This window comes from Mesoplodon bidens (genome assembly GCF_964165515.1).
Source record: "Mesoplodon bidens genome assembly, chromosome: 4".
Lineage (NCBI taxonomy): Eukaryota > Metazoa > Chordata > Mammalia > Artiodactyla > Ziphiidae > Mesoplodon > Mesoplodon bidens.
Window position 1 is genome coordinate 71,641,694 of NC_138160.1, and position 20,927 is coordinate 71,662,620.

The window sequence follows — 20,927 nt, forward strand, 5'->3', positions numbered from 1 at the left end:
GAAACAGAGGGGGGAAAAAGAACTAGAAAAAAATGAACAGGGTATCAATGAGTTGTGGGACAAATTCAACTTTTTTTTAATAAGAGACAAAAAATTTTTTATTGTTCTGCAAGCCAGTTAAGTAAGTACAAACACCATACTTCCAAATTCTCAAGTAAAGTGACAAGACCAGAGAGTGGTCTTCCATTAAAATGCTAAAACTGAAATCTACTACTTCTGTGAAGAACTTTAATATTCTCAAGCAGAATCAATACTTAAAAAGGTAAAGAAAACTATTATCAAATTTACTGCATATGTCTGATCATATAATTGAAAAGCCTTCTGTGGCTGACCCAGGTAGTACTATTAATATTTTATGTAACCATCCTAACTTCTAAAGATCTAACACTCTTTTCTTTCAACACTTTCTTCTGCAGAAAGAGCTATCAAAAAAATTATTGTAAAATCCAACAGTGCATTGCAACTGTGTTTCTACTTCTTTCCCCAATATGGAAAAATTAGTCAGTCTTTAACTTGACCTGAGGTAAAAACCTAGTGATCTAAGAACCTCAATGAACTCAGTGCAATAAATATAAGAAACTGTAATAAGGACTATCATATTAAAATTGCTAGAGATTAAGCACTTTTCCATGTGCTTTTTTGTTAACTGTGAAGTATCTATATTTCTTGCCCATTCTTTGTTTTTTTTCAGTCGTTCTTCATTTATCCTGAACATTAGTCCATTGTCTCACATTTTGCAAATATTTTATCAAACTATGACATGTCTATTTTCTTAACAGGTTTTTTGATGAGCAGAAACTTTTAATTTCTTTGAAATTTTATTTGGGCTGGCCAAAAATTTGTTTCGGTTTTCCCATTAACATCTTACAGAAAACCCGAACAAACTTTTTGGCCAGCCCCAATAGCATTAAAATTAACTTTCTGGTTAAAATTGTTTGTGTCCTAAGAAACTTTTGCCTACCCCCTAAAATTATCAAACTATTCTCTTATGACTTCCTCTAAAAACTTTATAGTTTTAGCTTTTACAATGAAAAATATGGTCCCTCTTGAATTAATTTTTGTGTGTAGTATGAGATAGGGATTGAGGTTCATTTTTTTAAATGTGGATACCCAATTACTCTAGTGCCAATAGTTGAAATGACTGTTTTCCCCATTGTTGCAATGTTGCTCTCTTAAGATTTTACTATTAAATTTAAAAAATTGTTATTAAAATTTTTTAAATAAAATTTTGTTTTTTTCTATAATTCAATTCTTTCTCTGATGTAGCTGTTCCGTTTCAACAGACTATTAAGTTGACAGACTACCAACTTTAGACATCAGCCGCTTATCCAAAACAGGTACACAGACCATCTACTATAATGATGGAAATTTAAATACGTGAAAAAAAATTACATTTCATGCTCTAAGGAATTGTTAAAAATAGAAAAGACAGAATGAGCTTACACATATTGGGTAAACAAAACACAATTACAATAATTCCTATATCTTATCATTGCTACTTATTCAAAGTAGCCCTACTAACAGTTTCATTTGTTTAGTCTTTTGGAATTTCCTATTCATAAGTACAAATTGTTTCACTGTAGAATTACAGAAAGAAAATACATTCCAAACAAACTAAATAGATTTTAAAGCTAATTTTTGTATAGAACACTATTTTAGAAATATATATCTCCCTCATATTTAATACTTCAGCAATGGGTACTTAATATATTCAAACTGTGCTATATATATATTTAAATTTTTGATAAGATGTTACTAATCCAAATTTGTCCTCAGCTATGCTACCCTTTGCATAATTACATTTGTGTAACAGATTATCTGACAGATAAAGAACTATGGGTAAAATCTGTCTGCCATATACATATCATATTGTCTGCCAAATGGACATATCTTCAACTCTTTTGCAACCCTTTGAGTCTTTAAAAGTTCTACTGAAATAAAATGTAAAAATGTCCAAATTAAGTTAAAAAGCACTTGACAGAAAAACTATAAAAAGTAGACTCAAGAGATTATACTTATTGCATATTTTAGTTCATTAGTAAATAAGCAGCATTTAATTCAATGGCTATCCTTCCCATACAATGCACCAACTGAAAAGGGGAATATACAATATTGTCCATTTCTTAAAACATTTCTTTAGTGACCTCACACTTAGCAAAGTCCAAGTAATCAGGGTGTTTTGCTGACCAATGAACCACAGTGATATAAGAAGAAACCCTATGATGGTATTCATTTTCTTCAAAGCATTATTCAGAAATCATCTTCTCAGTGAGGCTTTCCCTCAATGCTCCATTTAAAATTTTATCCCTACCCTCCAACTTCATTTCCCCCTTCCCTGATGCACCCCCATCCCCTGCTTATTAGATCTTATCACTATCTAACCTATCCCACATGTGATTCATATTCACTGTTTAGTGCCTGCACTTGCCCACTAGACTCTAAGCTCCTGGAGGGCAGGGATTTTGATATGTTGTTTACTGCTGTATGTAGGGCAGTTTCTGGAATATTATAGGCACTCAATACATATTTATTAAACAAATAATTGAGTACAAACGAAAATACTCCCGGAGAAAATGTTCTTTGTAAAGTCATTCTCAACTAACAATAAATAAATGTCCTCTAACTAACATGATCTGTAACCATTCCTGAAGCCAAAAATAGCTATTCATTTTTCTCATGCTAACATAAACAGAAATAAATATCAGACTTGGAAATGTATAGCCATACATTTAATGTAAACTATTTATTTTATTTTACATGTGATAAACCTGAGGTCAATAGTGATGGTAATTCAGTTTTGTTTAATTAGTATCAGTTAACGCCTAATAAGTGCAAAAAAACAGCTAATTGCAGGAAGAAATGGGATGAGAAGAAATGCTTCCTAATTCTTAGATCAACATTCTTGCCAGAAAATTGTGCTGCTACTTCATTTATAAAATGGGTAGCCTTTTGCCAAATGGGGGAAAGGAGGGGTGTAGCTACGTACAGGGAGTTATCAGGAAAAGGAAAAAAGACAAACACAAAAACAAAAAAAAAACAACAATAGGATAGAAAAATACAAACTCTCTGAATCATTAAAGATAGGCCCTTCCAATGTAATCTTCTGTAGCTAAAAAGGAGTTCAATGGTAACAAAAGAGGATCATATGAACAGGCTATATCTGGTTTTCTTTTTGCTTAGGTACGAAATAAGTAAAGTGTTTACCATTTTAAAGAAGGGAAAGGTTACTAACACAACATTGTAAATCAACTATACTCCAATGAAAATTTAAAAAAAGAAGGGAAATGTTGACATTAGCTCTTTGATCATCCTTAATGCCCATGTCAGAGTTTTCAGGGCGTATAACCAGCTCATCTATAAACTCAGGGTATAGACATGACGGGACAAATGGGAATTAAAAGATGAGATTGTATGACTATTTGAGACACTGAGTTCAAGCTCTAGGATCATAATCTGATTCTTTAAGCCACCTAAAGCTCTGTGAAGACAAAGGATGATCCACATTCAAAAATCACTTAGTTTTATTTTGCTGAATAGAGCCATATACCACGACAGACCATTTTCAATTATGTGATGGCTCAGAAAGTGTGTATGAATTCAGAGAATGTTGAGACCCCATGCTTTACAATACTGAGAAGTTAATCTTTCATTTGAAAGAATAAATCTATCCAGTGAAGTTCCAATTACAGATTTCATAATGAATTCTACTTATTGCTTCCTGGACCTATCAATTCCATTAATAGATGAATATCTCTTCTGAATCAAAACTCAAGAAGAAATGTCACTATTTTACCAATGATATTTATATTAGAAACAGTAAGACAATGAGCCCACACTGCATGGATGCACTGGTCATTTATGCATAACAACTGAAATTCTGGGGAAAATACCAAAGACAATCAAAATGCATGTGGTATTAAGATAAAATTATATGCTTTTCATTTCAGACAAATCAATGGGAGTAGGAAGGAGAATAAGCTCTAATTTTTATAGTGCAATGGTGGGGGGGAGGGCTGGAACCAACAAGTTGTCAAGCAACATTCTACAGATCATAATAAAAGCAAGATTTTACGGGTTCCTAGTTGACTTGGCAAAAATATAAAATAAAAATAACTGACTTCTGAAGCATTTATACTGACTAAAGCCCAATATAAAAAATAAAAGATTTCTACTGGCCTAATTTGGGGTATTCAAAAATATTATTTGCAATCAGTTTGCAACATATACATGTATCAAAAATCATTATGTTGTACACCTAAAACTAATACAACATTATATATCAATTATATCTCAATTTAAAAAATATTACTTGGTTTACAGAAAGTACAAACCCTTTTGCACTTAACATAATTATTGGTACAAAGACAACATGCTTAAATAAACCAGTTAGTAGCTGTAACTATCATTCTCTCAAAATTTGCTTTAAAAGGCTAAAAAAACCTAAACCAACTCATCACTTCAGTTAACAAGCAGTTTGTGTAAGTTCATAATATACTTAGGGAGAATTCAAGTTTAAAAAGAGTCAATCAATAGTATTTCAAAAATACGTTATTCCATCCAATAATGAATTCTATTCCTTTCCCTCCATATTACTCCACTATACGATCCTTGAAAAGCAAAATAATAACTTTAATTATAACTTTCACAGTATAGCTTTTTAATAAGAATGGTTATAAATACCAGGTGAGATTTTTTGCAACTCCAACATGTAAGAACTTTCATAAACAAAATAAATGTCATACTTCATATAATCTTGTTAATAAGATACTTATTTTAGTGATGCTGATATCTCAAGATATATTTGGAATGCTGCTTTTGGAAATACACATGAACTATCATTAGACTATATTCACAATTCATTTCAACCAAAGAGTTTTATCCAACTTAAGCATTTACTTTATCACTCAGTCTTATTTAAAATATCATTTATTTTCAAAATATTTAACCTACACCAAAAGACAGGAACTTGCTGTACTGAGATTATTTAAATGAATATGAACCACAAGCCTTCAAAGTAATTCCAAAAGAAGAGTTTCAAAATTGTTTTCAATAGTGACAATAGCACTGAAACATAATACATAGCCTCTCAAGACAGTTATATGAAAGAATATTTACCAGTAAATTCTATTCATTTGGAAAAAAACTCAACAAAACAAAACTGTTTATCTCTTATATTCATTCCCTATAGAAAAAAGCATCCCCAAAAATTTACTCTTTTTCCCCATTTCATTTGAATTTTTCATTCGAATTACTTCAATTTCTGCCCTATAAAGTAAAAACACTACAAATAAAATAAATAAAAAATAAAATACAAACACTACAAATTAAAACGAGTCCTATTTAACATAGGTTTAAATAATACTGGTAAATCTGTCAAAAGGTTCTAATTATTTTTAAATGACAGAAAAAGAATTTTAATTTGCCAGGAACCACCTAAGTATTTATAAAATCGGAAGTACTCTCACACATAGGCAATACAAATAAATCTCTTGCTCAGATGAATTTTCAAAATGTATTTTAATCTTGTTCCAGAAAGAAAGAAAATTTCTAGATACAAATACATCTCATTCAGTCACATTTTAAAATACATTCAGCAACTTAAAATATTATAAGAACCCAATATTTTCATCTTTTATAATCTCAATATATTATATATTTAATATATAATATATATGTACAATACATACAGGTAGTCAGCAGGATTACAAAGTAATTTTTTAAAAGTTTGATCAATATTGATAAATATCTTTAGACTATTAAAAAGAACTATATTTAGGATCATAGAATAAAATAAAATATGGGCAGTCCAAACCTAATAGCAAGACTGCAAATGTTCATGTAGCCAATTATTTTAAAAGATCCCTCAAGTTGGCTAGAATGCATTTTAAAACAATATTCTTGCTACTCTCAAGCAGCAGTACTTGTAGATATTAAGCATGTACAACTCCATTAAATTTAAAATTACTATGCAGCTTTCTTTACTGTAATATACAGTAGCTATTCCTTTCTGTTGGATTTTGCTGTTGTTGCTGTTTGAAGAGTGACTCGCATAGTACCAACAGAAGTGACTTTAGCTCCTTTCCCTCCTCTAAAGCATGGCTCAGTTTGAAGATTGTTCTATAGGCAGCCATTATGAATATTAACAGTACCTTAATACCATTAAGAGCAACCAATCAATAACTGGAGTCATATGAGAAGTTTCAAAGGCTGATGGAGGTTTCTGTAAACCAAGGTCATCAGAAGTATTACACTTGTAGATAGCTCTCTCACATCCATTAATACAAGGAGTTAAAATTCCAATGCCACAGTATAGCAGTTAACAATCTATTCTATAATTTTAAATATTAATACCATTAATCCACCCTGAGAATACAGAGGAAGTATTTAAAACAAGATATTCTGATATGGTTTTCCTTCCTTTGTATTTGCTTTCTTCTGGTTTTTGTCAGACCTTCAAGGGTACGAGTATCTGAATTCAGAGTGTGACTTCGATATCCTTTTTTGTTAACTGAGATTCACGCCACAGTGAGATACTGGTGATAGAAAAGCCCAAAAAGGCTTGTAGAAAAGAGACAAGCAGCAATCCACCAGGTCAGAAAAGACAGAAGTCCTCGAAAAAGCAGAGGAGTGAAAATGTTTTTTAAGCTGCTCAGTGCCACTGTTATTTGTGTAACAGTTACCTTCATCTTCCCATCAGCAGATGGTAATTCAGAGTAAACAGAATTGGAGGGCGGACTATTATCCACTGGCAAGGTAGAGATAGATTCTGGATAAATCCCCCAGGAATGATTACCTAGAAAATTCAAGACGCAAATAAAACGTGAAAAGTAATTCCAAAGCTCCTTATTTAGAAAAAATAAATTCTTTAACTTATATTTGAAATTAAGAACAAAAAGTTTAGTGGCACAACAAATTATTCAATGTTGAAAATAAAGTAAAATAATAATCTTTCTACACACCTGGGGAAAATTTACTTAACTTGACCAGACTATAATCTAAACTTATCAGTAGAGGGGCACATAAAAGCTAAAATCTAATTTACTTTTAATTAACTGCACTAAAATCTGGTAAAATAACAAAAACATTTTTTTTCTTGTATAATCCATGAATCAACTACCTCTAATGGGGTGACAGGGACAGACTCTATAACTTCTTAGAATCTTTTCTACCTCTAGAATATCAGAATAAATTCTTTCTCAGAAACTCTCTCTGATGTCAATGTGAGAGATTATTAATAGCTTCCAGAAATATTTTTATCATATACTTTCCTATTTTGGATAGAATATGAGTCACATAATTTACAACTGAGCTACTCTTTTATGTTCCATAGATTCCTGAAGGACATTTACATCCATCACAGCTCTAAAGCATCTATAAGCCCACCCAATAATGCTCTTAGTTCCTTTGGCTTCTAAAATCCCAACACTGGCAGACTGCCTGACCTAAGCAAAGAAATGATCAATACAACAATAGATTCTTGAGTAACACCACAGATGGGCTGGATTGCTTAGTGAACAGACTTACAGAAACACTTTGTTCTGCCACTGAGAAATCTTTACTCTATCAACGTAAGTTATCTGAAGCAGAACTCACCAAAGAGTTCTGTAATTCATAAGTTTACAAGTACCTTGTAATAATTTAAATGTTATGCACTAACAAAATTTTAAATCACTCTCTTACAACACAAAATATTAAAACGAAAAGTGATCACTCCAGTTACTCAGAATTAACCTTTAGCAAACAAGTCTTTTAACATTATAAAATGATATGGGCCTGAATTTTCAAAATCAAGATGATAAATCAATGAATCAACTTCCACAGCTTAAAGTTTCGTATGTTTCCTCTTAAAACTTTTAAAGAGAAAAACAATTTTAAGAGGATTATTTCTTTGTAGGTAACAAAAAGCATTATTAACTATAGGTAGAAAGTAAAGCAACATGTTTCCCAGTTGTCAGGGTATGCCTACCTAGAGTTTTCAAAAGCAGGGTTGTGTGAAGCAGCATGACCAGAGGAGCCACATACTGCAGTGCAATGACACAAAGGTAATAAAAGACTCGAGCGACCTGCAACCAACAACATTCTTAAGTTTCTAACACGGTTGACATGTTATGAATGAATTAAACTTTCATATAATTGTCAAACTGAATTGCTTAACAGATGAATAATCCTTTCATGGGAAGAAAGCTAAATGGTAATATATTTGTACTTCATTATAAATGCCACCAGACTGACTTCAGAAAGGCTCAGTTCGAAGGTTCTTTAAAATGTGAAAATATTAAATTCCTTAAAAATATTTCTTAAGTGATTAATACAAATTGGAGAAAACCACTAAAATTCAAATTGCTTATATTCACTTACTATTTCACATATAAAACAAAATGCTAAAATCTCTAAAGACAGAAATATCAAACTAAATAACAATAAGTCATATATGAGCATAAATAAAAACATTAATTCCCATTTATATTTGACTGAGGTAAAACTACAAAGTATGAAAATACATGAAAGGTAAAACATAAAAAAGTTGTTTGAATCTTGATAGACACTTCTTACAATGAAATTTTGAGAGTAAAAAACAGAGGACCCAACACCACATTTCTTCAAAAAGACACGATCAGGTTATAGGTCCAGTCCATTATAATGGTGGATGGATTCTTAGCACCTTCCTTCTCTGGAATCCCCATTAAGTTAAATTTTATGTTTCATGTTCAAGTACTTGGAATAATGTTAAAAGGAATACATTTAGTCACTAAAACTAGTATTTCCTACTCTTTAAGTCGTAAAGGCTATACAGTAAATTGTGATGTCTTTCAAATCAATTAGGGGAGTCCCATTTACCAAAAGTAGATATACCACAGCTTTGCAACCTGAACTGTATGATACTTAATGTACTTAAGGCAAGAAGGGGAATTGAGACCCTTTCTTCACCTAGCACCAAAATCAGATCAAAGTCTCTGACATGTCAGTTTAAGATTTTCCCATCTATTTATAGTCATTTACAACTCAGTATTTGCTATGTTTCATTTTGACTGCAGTATAAAACTTACCATTTTCTGAAGCTCAACCGTGCTTATTCGCCCTGCTTCTTTCTTCATCTGATCCACACATTTCTGGGCTAAGTTTAAGTAAGCTTGCAGGTGACTACGCATCATGGCCAACCGCAAAGCACACAGCAGGATTATTAACCAGAGTCGCAGAGTATCGAATGTAGCTTCTGTCATTCTACAGATCAAAAAGTTGATATGGTGCTCTCAAAGACCAAAATATGCTAGCATGCTAGTTATATGTGTTAATGTTCATCATTTAAGATATAGGGAAATCTAGGCTTAGCTACAGATGGAGATATAAAAAGTATCCCACTCTACCACAGACTTACCTACATGATACTTTCACTTGCTTAACAGATAAATGTATCATGAAATAAAACAGTACGAGATAAATCTAGCAGAAAAAAGTAGAGCAACACTTGGAGATTCTTTTCTCTATCTACCCTCCTCCATGGAGGGAAAAACAGCTATAAAACGAAAAGGGAAGTTGGGTGCTCTTAAACTGGAGACTATGAGAAAGAAGGAAGGAAACCAGAGGAGCTTGCCTGTGGGACTATCAAGTTATCAACCCATCTATTTCTGGCTACAGTTTTGTTTGATTATATAAATACCTGAGTAGGATCTTTCACTCTGCTGAATTCCTGATTGGGATCAAGAATTCTGATATACTGACAAAATCAGATGTTCCCTAAAGGACTTTAGAAAGAAGAGGTAAATTCTGATGTCCTTTTGGGGTCCACGGTTTCTGCTTTGATAAAAGATAACATTGTAATTTGAAAATAATGCCTACCCCATGCCTGACTCTATTCAAAGCTCTAGCACACATCAGGCGCTTAATATGTGACTGTTGAAATGTGTGGAGTGATCTGCCAGACAGGATCTGGAATTTATAGGGGTCTCCCCCAAATTCTTAAGACCATGAGGGTAGTATGGATGGCTATAAAGAACACCAAGTGGGAAAAGATAAAAAACCTTACAACACTTTGCTCCAAAATAGGCTCCATTATCACCCCTTCCTTCTGTCCAGTGTAAGCACCTAGGAAAGGGACTAAAACTACAATATGGAAGTTGCCTGTGGAAATAGAGTTGAAGAACAGTACAGGAAACAGAAAAGGCAGAGAAGATGTGGAAGTGTACAGTTTGGTTTGAACTATTTATGAAGTGGAGGGAAAGTAGGGATGGAACAAAGGCTTTATTATGTATGTTCTCTTTTGGTTTCCTTTTCATAAGGTCATGAGTGAACATGGATATAAAGCTCCAATAGAGATGTACTGTTGGTTAGGAATCATAAAGGCGTAACTTTTTATCAATACATTTACACTGTAATGAACAATGAGATTAAGGTATCAGTCATGTGAGACTGACAGTACACAAAAGTCAAGACCATACACAGCCTTGAACCTTTCCAGGGGCTTACAGACAATATCGTGCTCCCTGGTGTGGTGCAACCAGGAGGCTTGACTGGCAGTATTCTGAAGACAGCTATTACGCATGCTTTGAGGGAGACACGTAACAGAAATGAAGCGAATGGTATAAGGCAGTGAATCAAAACATATCTGCTCTGTTTATGAGGAGTTCAGGATTTAGATAACAATCCCTAATTAAATAGTGCCGCTAACTCAGATTATTTAACCAACTTCATAAGGATTTGGTAAGTTGATATGATGGGGTATCTCAAGAAAGAGTCTGAGCTGGGACAAAATATACAGGTAAAGAACAGGCAGAAGAAACTTCTCCAAATTCCTGAAGCCATTCTAGGGTTCACCATATATGTTCTCTTCTGGTTTTCTTCTCACAAGGTTACACACATATGGACTCTGCTTGCTCACATTTTATTTTTTTGATGCCCAAGCAGAACACATGGTTGGATGAGTTTAAATACATTTCCAGATTGAAACTGCATTCTATCCATTTTTGCTTCTGACTACAAATAAAGGCCTTCGACAAACCATTTAATCCACGTGACAGACGAAGAACCTGTGTATTGATGGGCAGCCATTTTTTCTCAATCTACAACATGGACTTTGGAGTTTAAACAAAAATTAAAAATCACCTGTCTAATCACTTAATGTAATGATCTGACAAATAAAAAAATAATAAAATGGAGCAGAGATATGACTGTAATTCTGTTTCATTTATGAAGGTCAGGAAAGGGAATGGGACAAAGGAAATAAAGCTATAGGAAGAGGAATCTAGGTCTTCATATGCAACAAAATTTTTCCTGTAATTTAATATACCAAGGGGAAAATTCCTTCTTCCTACTTCCTTTAAGCATAGTATTCACTACTAATCTGTACATAGTTTTGTAGGCTACAAGTGGGGAAATGAATGTTGGTATAACTACTAAATGCTTTACATACACCAGATCTGGCTGAATAACCTTAGCCAAATTATTTAACCTCTGAGTCTGTTATTTCATCTATAAAATGGAATGAGAACAGCAATCATAAATAGAGAATTACTATAAGAATGAATGAGATAAAATATGTAAAATATCAATACCCAGCATAATAACTGGTGTATGTCACAAATGCTAGTTTCCTTGTTTTCTTAATTAAACTAAGGCAAATATAAAATCAGAAAACATAATTACAGAAGTATAAAATCCAACTTCCATGACCAAACTTCAACGAAGGACTAGGAATGCTTTCAGCATCAAAGATGTGGGTTAAAAGTTTATCTGAGATTTGGTCTGGAACCCTACGATCCTTAGGATTACTTTTAAATACTCAGTGAACCTGTCAAGTTAAAATTACCATTAAAGCTTACTTGTGTGTGGGAAAAAATGTTATGACTTCAATGTATACTTTCTTAGTTCAATAAGATTAGGTATTTAAAAAAAAATCATGGTCATCACCGATTCTACACTTCAAGACAAATTTGTACCAGGATCTAAAAGAAATACATAATATAAAATGCATACTGTGGAATCATTGACTAGTCAAGATTTTCTATTTTAATTTTGATGAGGCAAAGCAGTGAAAGGAACATTTATTAAGCACTTACTTCCAGCTGGTTGCATTACATGTGTTCTTTCATTTAATTCCAATGATAACCTTGTGAGGTGGATACTATTATCTTCATTTTCCAGACGGGGAAACAGAGGTTCAGTGAAGTAAAATAATCTCCCTCAAGTGACAGTTTTAGTGAGGATCAGAACTGGGGTTTGAACCAGCTCTGCCTGAATCTTTTTATTACTCTAATATAGTTCCATAAGGCTAATGAGTTAACATATCAAGTATAGTTATTAATGCCTTTTAATAAACTGTTTCTATGTTACCTTCTTCTGTTAAAATACAGTTGTCTAATTGGGGAAATACGACCTAACATTAGATAACAACGTTAAGGTTTTATTTTTAATTTTGATAGCTATGATGACAATATTGTCATGTAGAAAAAAAATATCCTTATTTTTTAGAGATGCATACTGAAGTTCTTAGGGATAAAAATGTTATGCCTCTAATTTACTTGAAAAACTACTTCATCAAAAAACAAAACAAAAAACAGTGAAGCAAATATGGAAAATGTTAACAACTCTTAAGGGGCTAAACATATGATTTTCCATTTATACTACTCATTTTTTCCTCCATAATTTTCACAATTAAGAAAAAAATAAGAGAAATGTAGTGTCTTTAAAAAAGCAGAAAAACTTACAACTGTATAAGATAATATTAGTGCAGAGTAATAATCACCCAAAACCATTAATGAAGATCACAAAAAGGTAAAATGATGACCTATAGCTTCTATTTTATAATATATTTTTAAACATTTCTATTAATGTTTTAAAAATACAGTGTCCTAATGTTATCATTAAAAAATGTGAACACAGTAAATAACATTTTAGAAAAGTTTTGATTATATAATGAAATAAAAATTAGCCCCCAAATACCCATACTTACAAAGGGACACTTTCTTTACCCAATGGTGGGTTCATAATGTAGTCTTTGGTGATTGGTTTTACCCAGAGCAGAACCATAAATAAAGGTGCCAAGAAGTTGATATGAAGTAATGTTCTGAAAGTATGTAAGAAATAAACATAAAAATCCAGAAACAAAATACACTAATAAACTACAGAACCTTGGGACTTAAAAAATGAAGGTAGGAACTTATATTCAGTACTCTATATTAAGGTACTATTGTCACCATTATTTTATATTTATCACTACTACTTAACACTGATTTGAGCCCTTGCAAAAATACCTCATTATTTTAATTGCTCAGATGAGAACATTCAGCTTGAGGAAAGTTAAATGACTTGCTCATGGCAATATTACAGGTTAGAAGGAGATCTAGCACTAAAATCTAAATCTGTTCACTCCTATTCTAGTGTTCTTTAACAATCTCCTACTGTATCCCTGATTTAATACACTGATAATTAAATGATTCTCTAACTTTGCACAATCAATGAATCCAATGGATTTTCAGTATAGGAGTCATCTTTTGATACTTTTCAGTCCAGCTAAAACAAAGTGCCTTCTCATTATTTACAAGTAAGATACAGTGATTAGCAAGGTCCATAATACTAGAAGGCACATGGCAGACGGAAGCTACTGCAGCAACTTACTTATAAGTGAGGAAACTTTCAATATGTAATGAACATGTATAATGTTTTAATTACATTGTTAAAATCATAAATGACTCACATTTTTATTTCTTCTTGAAGCATTATGAACATACCTGAAATTAATTTCCCTAACCTATAAAAACCAAGGAAATTTATATTACTCCTACAAGGCAAAATACCCAATACAGCAAAAGGTTTCAGGTGTGAGATGTAATGTCATTGTTAATTGTTGTCCCAAGTTTGTATCCTACAGAGATAGATGACTGGTAAAGACTGTCCTTATTTCAGAAAGACAAAATTCTTCAGATTATTTTATTACCATGTACTGCTTTTATTACCAACCATGCTGGGGGAGCTAAACTGGAGGGTTTAAAATACACACACACACACACACACACACACACACACTTAAAATACCACTACAGTGCAAGTGATAGTGATATATGTGAGCAAATGGCCAGATCAGGAAACCAAGAACACCTGACAGGGAGAGGTGGAACTCTGGTTCTAAGCTCTGGCACTAAAACAAGTACTACTGCCTGGCCATGGGGGTAAGGAGAATGCTGCTCTTTGTGCCAGTCATGCTGCTCTCGTAACAAAACTAGCTTCACACACCCTGTATCCGGGCAGAGTGCTACAACAGTGTGTGGGGGGGGGGGCGGGGGGGCGGGGGGTTGGGGAGTTTGCAATACACTGAAAATAAAACTCGAAATTCCCAAAGGGAAAAATCTTAAGAAGCCACATTTTACTGAGAAGGAAACTAAAATGTGCCCCCATCCCCAACCCCAAACCACCACTAAATGCTTTAAATGTTTTTATAAAGTGATTCTTTCATCCCACAGCCTGGGTAAACCATCGGGTGCAGGGGAAGAAAGAAGCAGTATTAGGTATGCAGTGTTGCTAGGGAACACTCTAGTATCAAGGAGCAGCCCACAGCGGTTTCAGTAGCTGGTGAAGGGCTCCCCTCCACCCACTCTTTCAGCTTATTTAAATCATAACACTGGGGTTAGTGGACTGAAGTGTGTGTGTAGAGAGGAGGGGGGGAATCAGGTTTTGTTTTAAAAGGAGCCATTAGAGAGACGGATGGTGGGAGAAAGGCAGGATGTAGCCAACAGCATGCTGAGTAAAAGGAGAGGAAAAAAGAGGGATGAAGGAGTGTGTACTGGGAGGTGAGAATAAGTAAATACACACACAAAGCAAATACAGAAAAATGGAGGTAAGGAAAAACACAAAAAAACTTCCAAAATTAAAATAAAGGAAAATGACACAGGTAAGAGATAAGAATGTGAAAAGACTAGAGAATCAGCATCATTAAATATAGGCTTTTAAAGAGCAGAAATGTTAGGAAATATGATTACTCAGAGAAACTTAATGACTATAAATACATATATCAAAATGGAATATTCTCAACTTAGGCTTCTACTGCAAAACAAAAAGAGGACTTGGAAATTTGGATCTGGATATGAAATGAAGATAAAAATCTGTCACTCTGCCAAGGTGTCCACACCAACAACAAAACATCTGTGACAACCACAAATAATATAGTAAATGGGCTCTGAACAATATGCAGAGATTCAAATACGATTTCTCCATTTGAAAACTAAAATAGTAATCTATGATATTTAACACTGTACGGTATTAGCAATCCCGAACTAAAATAATCTTGCAAACAGATCAATAATATAAGGAAAACAAACATTTCTTATGTATACAGACTTACTTTCAAAACATTTTTGAATAAAATACTTTAAATAAAAAATATTACATTATTTAAATAAAATTTATATGAAATTTAAATAAGTATTTTTAACTTAAAAATTCTGATTTAAAGAAATTTCCATAGATCCTTAGACCAGTGGCAGAGATTCCAATATCATAAACATTCATCTCTGAGTTCAAAAGAACTAACATAAATATTGATATTTCCATTTTAACAGATAAAAGAGAAATTTAATAATTTAGTGGGGTTTTTTTTACATAGGACTTAAAATTTAGAAGTGAATGAAAGAAGCTTCTTATAGTAGAAAGAGGAAGAAGAGTGACATCAAATGATTATTAATTTTCAATACAATAATTTATGATTTCATTACAATAATATACCTTCATTAAGATGAAAAACATATATTTATCTGCATGTGCTTATGTACATTTTCCGCTTACTGTGTAATTTTTTCTGTTGCCAAATTCAGGGCATCCAGATGCATTTGAGCCAGCCGTAATCCAGGAAATGTCAAAAAAGCCCCAATGAGTGAACAGAAAATAGCCAGGAAAAATTTGAAAGTAAGTTTTGAAACAGGTCCCCTAAAAATAAAATTTTTTAAAAAGCTGATAAACTTTTGAAGTTAACTTTCTAGAAATTTCCATTCTTCTAATCACTTTACAAACCACAATAATAACAGTAATACAAAGTAAACTCCTACAAAAAGACTGCTCTTATTCAATCATCCATAAAGGATTCTGATGAAGTATAAAGTAAATCAGACATCTCTTAAGCCACAGTTTTAACAATCCAACCTACATGTTCAACATAGAAAATAACGTGATTCATAAATTTCATTTAATCTCTAGTAGAAGAGGAATTAAGTTAAATAAGAGCAAATTCAAATGAGAATTCTATAAAAGATACTTTATACAAATGTAAAAAACATGAGTAAGAATATTGGTAAAAAAGAGACAGTCCTACTTAAAAAAGAACTCTTTTCACTGATTAAAAACAAAGAACCACTTATAGTAAATGCTATTTTACCAAAAATGGAAAAAATTAAATCCGAATAATAATTTTAAAAAACTTACTGAGATTCTAAACCTTGCTTTTCGAGAAACTGCATCGCACTGTCTGAAAAATTTGTAAACCCTGTAGGGGGAAAAAATTTACTCTTATCATAGGGGTAAAATACAGAATCTTTGGAAATAAAGTGCTAGAAAACAGAACATCTTAAATTTTGAAGTGATGAGCATAGCTCTTTCATGTGCTAATTAGTATGTCATAATGCAGTAAAATTTAGTTATTAGGAGAAATAGTCTTTGAAAACATCCCTTTGATATTTGTACATTCCATGAGTATGCATAAAATTTGCATTAAAATTTGCATCTTTATCTATGTGAGTCAACTTTAGCATTGGTGAAACTTAAAATTTAACTTTAAGGAAAAAATGGGGTGGGAACAGCATTTTTGGAAAAAAGTAGCAAAAGCTTAGCTAAAAAAGAAACAAAAAAAAGAAGATCTTAAGAATAATAAAGATTAATCATTTAGAACATTACAGAACATACGCCTCAAACCTAATTTTAAGAACTTAACAGATATGAAATTATTACCTGTTTCGAGTCCAAATTCCAGATAGTTTTCGGTTACAATCAAGACTGCCATTGCTTTCACAAAGAAAAAAAATCCAAAGGTAACACAGACTGATCTTTCACCACCATCTTCTACTTTAAAATAGTGTGTAGTTAATGAAAATAGAACTTTGCTGCAGAAGGAAAAGTTCAGGAAAAACCACAAATAACTTTGTGGAAGTTAAACACAACCATCTTTACAGGGCCTGAACTCCAATAAAATTTGACTACAACATTCATTTTGATGCTACAACATGCTTATCTACAAAGTGCCGTCTGGAAGTAAGTGAAAAACTAATGAAAATCTGAATAGTCTTCCAGAAAATAGGACATAAAAACAAAGCAAATCTAAGTGAAGTTTATAACATTTTTAAATTAATAACAAGTGTACATACACATACTAAGCTGTAATTAGGGAAAGAATGTATTTCTACTTTATCTAACTCAAATTTACTAGGAGGTTATTACAATAATTTTATGAAACAGGTTCTCAGTGAAACTATTATGAAATAGTTCTCAGAAAAGCCAAGGTACCAGTTATCTTAGGGAACTACCTTTTATTGGGCATATTTGTCAAGTAGTTTATATTTAGAATTAAACACACATCATAGGAATCATCTCTATATCATCCACTAATTCAAAATTTGAGAATTACTAATAGCCAATGTGTAAGCTGTGGCACAAAAACTAAATAAGCATTTGAGATAAGCATTTCACAGTAAGATAAAACAAAATACTTTAAACAAGTTCCTGTTGAGTACTCAAAAACAACCGAAGGCTCAACATGCTCACCTATTTTTAAATATTTAAATTTTATATGAAAATACTAAAGAGACTATTTTACCTGAGCCCTCCCCCCCTTAGTAATTAATCAAATCAAGAGCAAATCAGTGGATGATCCATAGCTAGAATCCAGATTTCCATTATACCAAATTGTTCTCCTTGAAAGCATAAACCCACCAAACAAAATAAGGTGCTTGGCCAAAAAAATCTAGAAAAGCAACTTTTACATTAATTATATGTCAAGCATAGGAAATAATAGCAGCTGTCATTTAGTACTTGCCAAGTGCTAAGCATTACCAATTAACTAATTTCATCCTTACGTTAGCCAACCATTATCATTACTTTTCCAGATTTTAAAAAACTATGGCACAGATAGGTTAAATAGCTTGCTCAAGATCACACAGCTAGATCAGAGGCAGTTGGGATTTAAATCTAGGCAGTCTGGATCCAGAGTATGTTCAGCTAACAACTTAGTATACTGCCTCTAAGATACTGTATACAGCACCTAAGCTATGTGGTAGTTAGCAGCAACACATAAAATCATTTTAAAAATAGAGCTGCCTTGACGGAAGTAAATAGTTCATTCAAACATCCTCACAATCAGAAGTATTCGTATTAAGGAATGGATGGGCAAGGATAAGGACGCTCGTCCTTGCTCTTTAAAAGGAAGATGTCCTTTGCTGCCTATTTAAAATATGCTAATATAGTTATTACCCAGTCTCTATTAAGATCCTACCTAGGATACTGGATATAAATGTAGAGTCCCAGCTGCTCTAAAGCTTACGGGCACCTACCCTAAGTAAGCCAACATGAAGGTAATAAAGACAGATGACTTTCTTGCATGTTTCAAATGCAACTTGAAATAAATCTCTACTAGAATGTAAACTCCGTATCAAGGATTCTTGTCTCTTGAGCACTGCTTAGTTAGAGGACCAAAAGAAGTGCCTGGCACATAGTAGGTACTCAAACAATCAGTGAACAAATTTTGCCATAGAAATAATGTTTTACATGGTAGTTTAGGTAAGCTGAAACTATTAACTCTATGCTTTAACGGTAAATAGACCTTTTGAAGAATGAGATAAAAACAATTCTTTCTCTGGGATAATATACTCAAAGTAAAAAAATAATACAGAAAAAGTTTTAATCTAAGATCTGTTTTTATCAGTGGTAATAACCAAAATACAAATTATTTACCACTCAGGATTATAAATTTAAAGGATGTTCTAAGTTTTATAAAGGCTTAGGCTTTGTTTTCTTAAGGCTTATTTAGAAGATAGTTCCCTCTTTTACATGTCAAAAAAAAATGAAGTATAAGAATAGCTCATTTTTATCCACCTATTCCTGGGGCAACGAGGCCCTCAGAAGTGTGTGAAGGGAAGTGTCTTTATTAACCTCCTTTAGTCAAGCACCTCATTTTTCAGTGAGTATCATCCCCCTTCCTGACTTTCACTGTTCTCACCTCAGTTAATCCCACTCTAGCTAATCTCCCTTTCACACAAAACTCTCTGCTCTTTCTCAACTTCCATGATTCAAGATAAATATTTGCTAAAATTTATTTTCCTAATTACTTACTAGCAATAGAATTATTTTCTTTGGAAAAAAATGTGGCCTTGTGTGCTAATTATAGATCAAATGAACTTTCATGGGCTAATCTGAAAGGAAATGCCATTTATAGCATTATTTCTCTAAAAAGAAGATTATTTTATTTCCAAGCATTTCAGAATACAATCTACATGCAAGGTGCAGGTACAATCTAAAAATTGCTGTACTAGGAATTTATTTCAACTTCTTAATATATTTCTTTACAGACTACTATAATATTACTTATAATGCTACATTCTGTAAATTAAGTAACTGATTTCCTTTTAAGACAAACAAAAACAGATCATGAAAAGCTAGATGATACCCTATTAACTTTCTGATTAAAAGGACCTCTGCATGTTTTCATATTTGCTATAACAAATACATGCTTTAGGATCCATATAACCAGAAATACTATAGAACTTAGGCATACACCTTATGAAGACATTTACCAGGTATGTTACTTTCATTCTAAATGTCTTCTTAAATCAACTATACTCCAGTGAAAAATTTTTAAAAATTAATACCTTTGTTATTATGTTTAGAGAGAACTATCTTTTCAAAGAGATTTGGAAATTAAAAATCCATATAGTTGGGGCTTCCCTGGTGACACAGTAGTTAAGAATCTGCCTGCCAATGCAGGGGACACGGGTTCGAGCCCTGGCCTGGGAAGATCCCACATGCCATGGAGCAACTAAGCCCATGCACCACAACTACTGAGCCTGTTCTCTAGAGCCCACAAGCCACAACCGCTGAGCCCACGAGCCTAGAGCCCGTGTTCCGCAACAAGAGAAGCCACCGCAGTGAGAAGCCTGCGCACCACAACAAATAGTAGCCCCCGCTCGCTGCAACCAAAGAAAGCCCACGCACAGCAATGAAGACCCAACACAGCCAAAAGTAAATTTTTAAAAAATCCATATAGTTAAAAAAATAAAAATGAATGTCTTCTTATATTCACCATAACTCAGGTTACGTATATTATATATATATATATATATGTGTATATATATATATATATATATATATATATATATATATATATATATAATGGTCAAGTATTTGAACAAATTACTTCTTTTTTAATTTTTTTTTTTTTTTTTTTTTTTTTGCAGTACGCGGGCCTCTCACTGCTGTGGCCTCTCCCGTTGCGGAGCACAGGCTCTGGACGCGCAGGCTCAGCAGCCATGGCTCACGGGCCCAGCCGCTCCGTGGCACGTGGGATCCTCCCGGACCGGGGCACGAACCCATGTCCCCTGCATCGGCAGGCAGACTCCCAACCACTGCGCCACCAGGGAAGCCCCTTAATTAATTTTTTTATTGGAGTATAGTTGATTTACAATGTTGTGTGACTTTCTGCTGTACAGCAAAGTGAGTCAGTTATACATATACATATATCCACTCTTTTTTAGATTCTGTTCCCATATAGGTCATTACAGAGTACTGAATAGAGTTCCCTGTGCTATACAGTAGGTTCTTATTAACAAATTACTGCTCTAATGTAAAATTAAAACTAATAAACATGGAAATGCCGCTGGTTTACATTATTTCCTCCACCAAATATTCAGCACCCTGACACAAGGTTATCTTGCTCAATTTAACTCTGCAGTGCTCTGGTTATT

At 33.1% G+C, this 20,927-nt stretch overlaps 1 protein-coding gene across 5 annotated transcripts in view; it reads right to left on the minus strand.

The window, feature by feature from the left end:
• Positions 1-5,021: 5,021 nt before the first annotated feature.
• The window catches only part of TMEM161B (transmembrane protein 161B), a 70,357-nt gene continuing 54,451 nt past the window's right edge, over positions 5,022-20,927 (minus strand). For 2 of the 5 annotated variants that reach the window (XM_081231826.1, XM_081231825.1), the window contains 7 exons: positions 16,927-17,078; positions 16,405-16,465; positions 15,772-15,912; positions 12,947-13,060; positions 9,048-9,222; positions 7,967-8,063; positions 5,023-6,793 (listed from right to left, as the gene is read on the minus strand). In XM_081231826.1, the coding sequence (XP_081087952.1) occupies positions 6,516-6,793; positions 7,967-8,063; positions 9,048-9,222; positions 12,947-13,060; positions 15,772-15,912; positions 16,405-16,465; positions 16,927-17,078 (1,018 nt within the window). In that variant the 3' untranslated portion in view covers positions 5,023-6,515. Of the gene's footprint in view, positions 6,794-7,966; positions 8,064-9,047; positions 9,223-12,946; positions 13,061-15,771; positions 15,913-16,404; positions 16,466-16,926; positions 17,079-20,927 lie in introns of all 5 variants that reach the window. The other 3 variants (XM_081231827.1, XM_081231823.1, XM_081231824.1) reach the window with 3 other exon arrangements.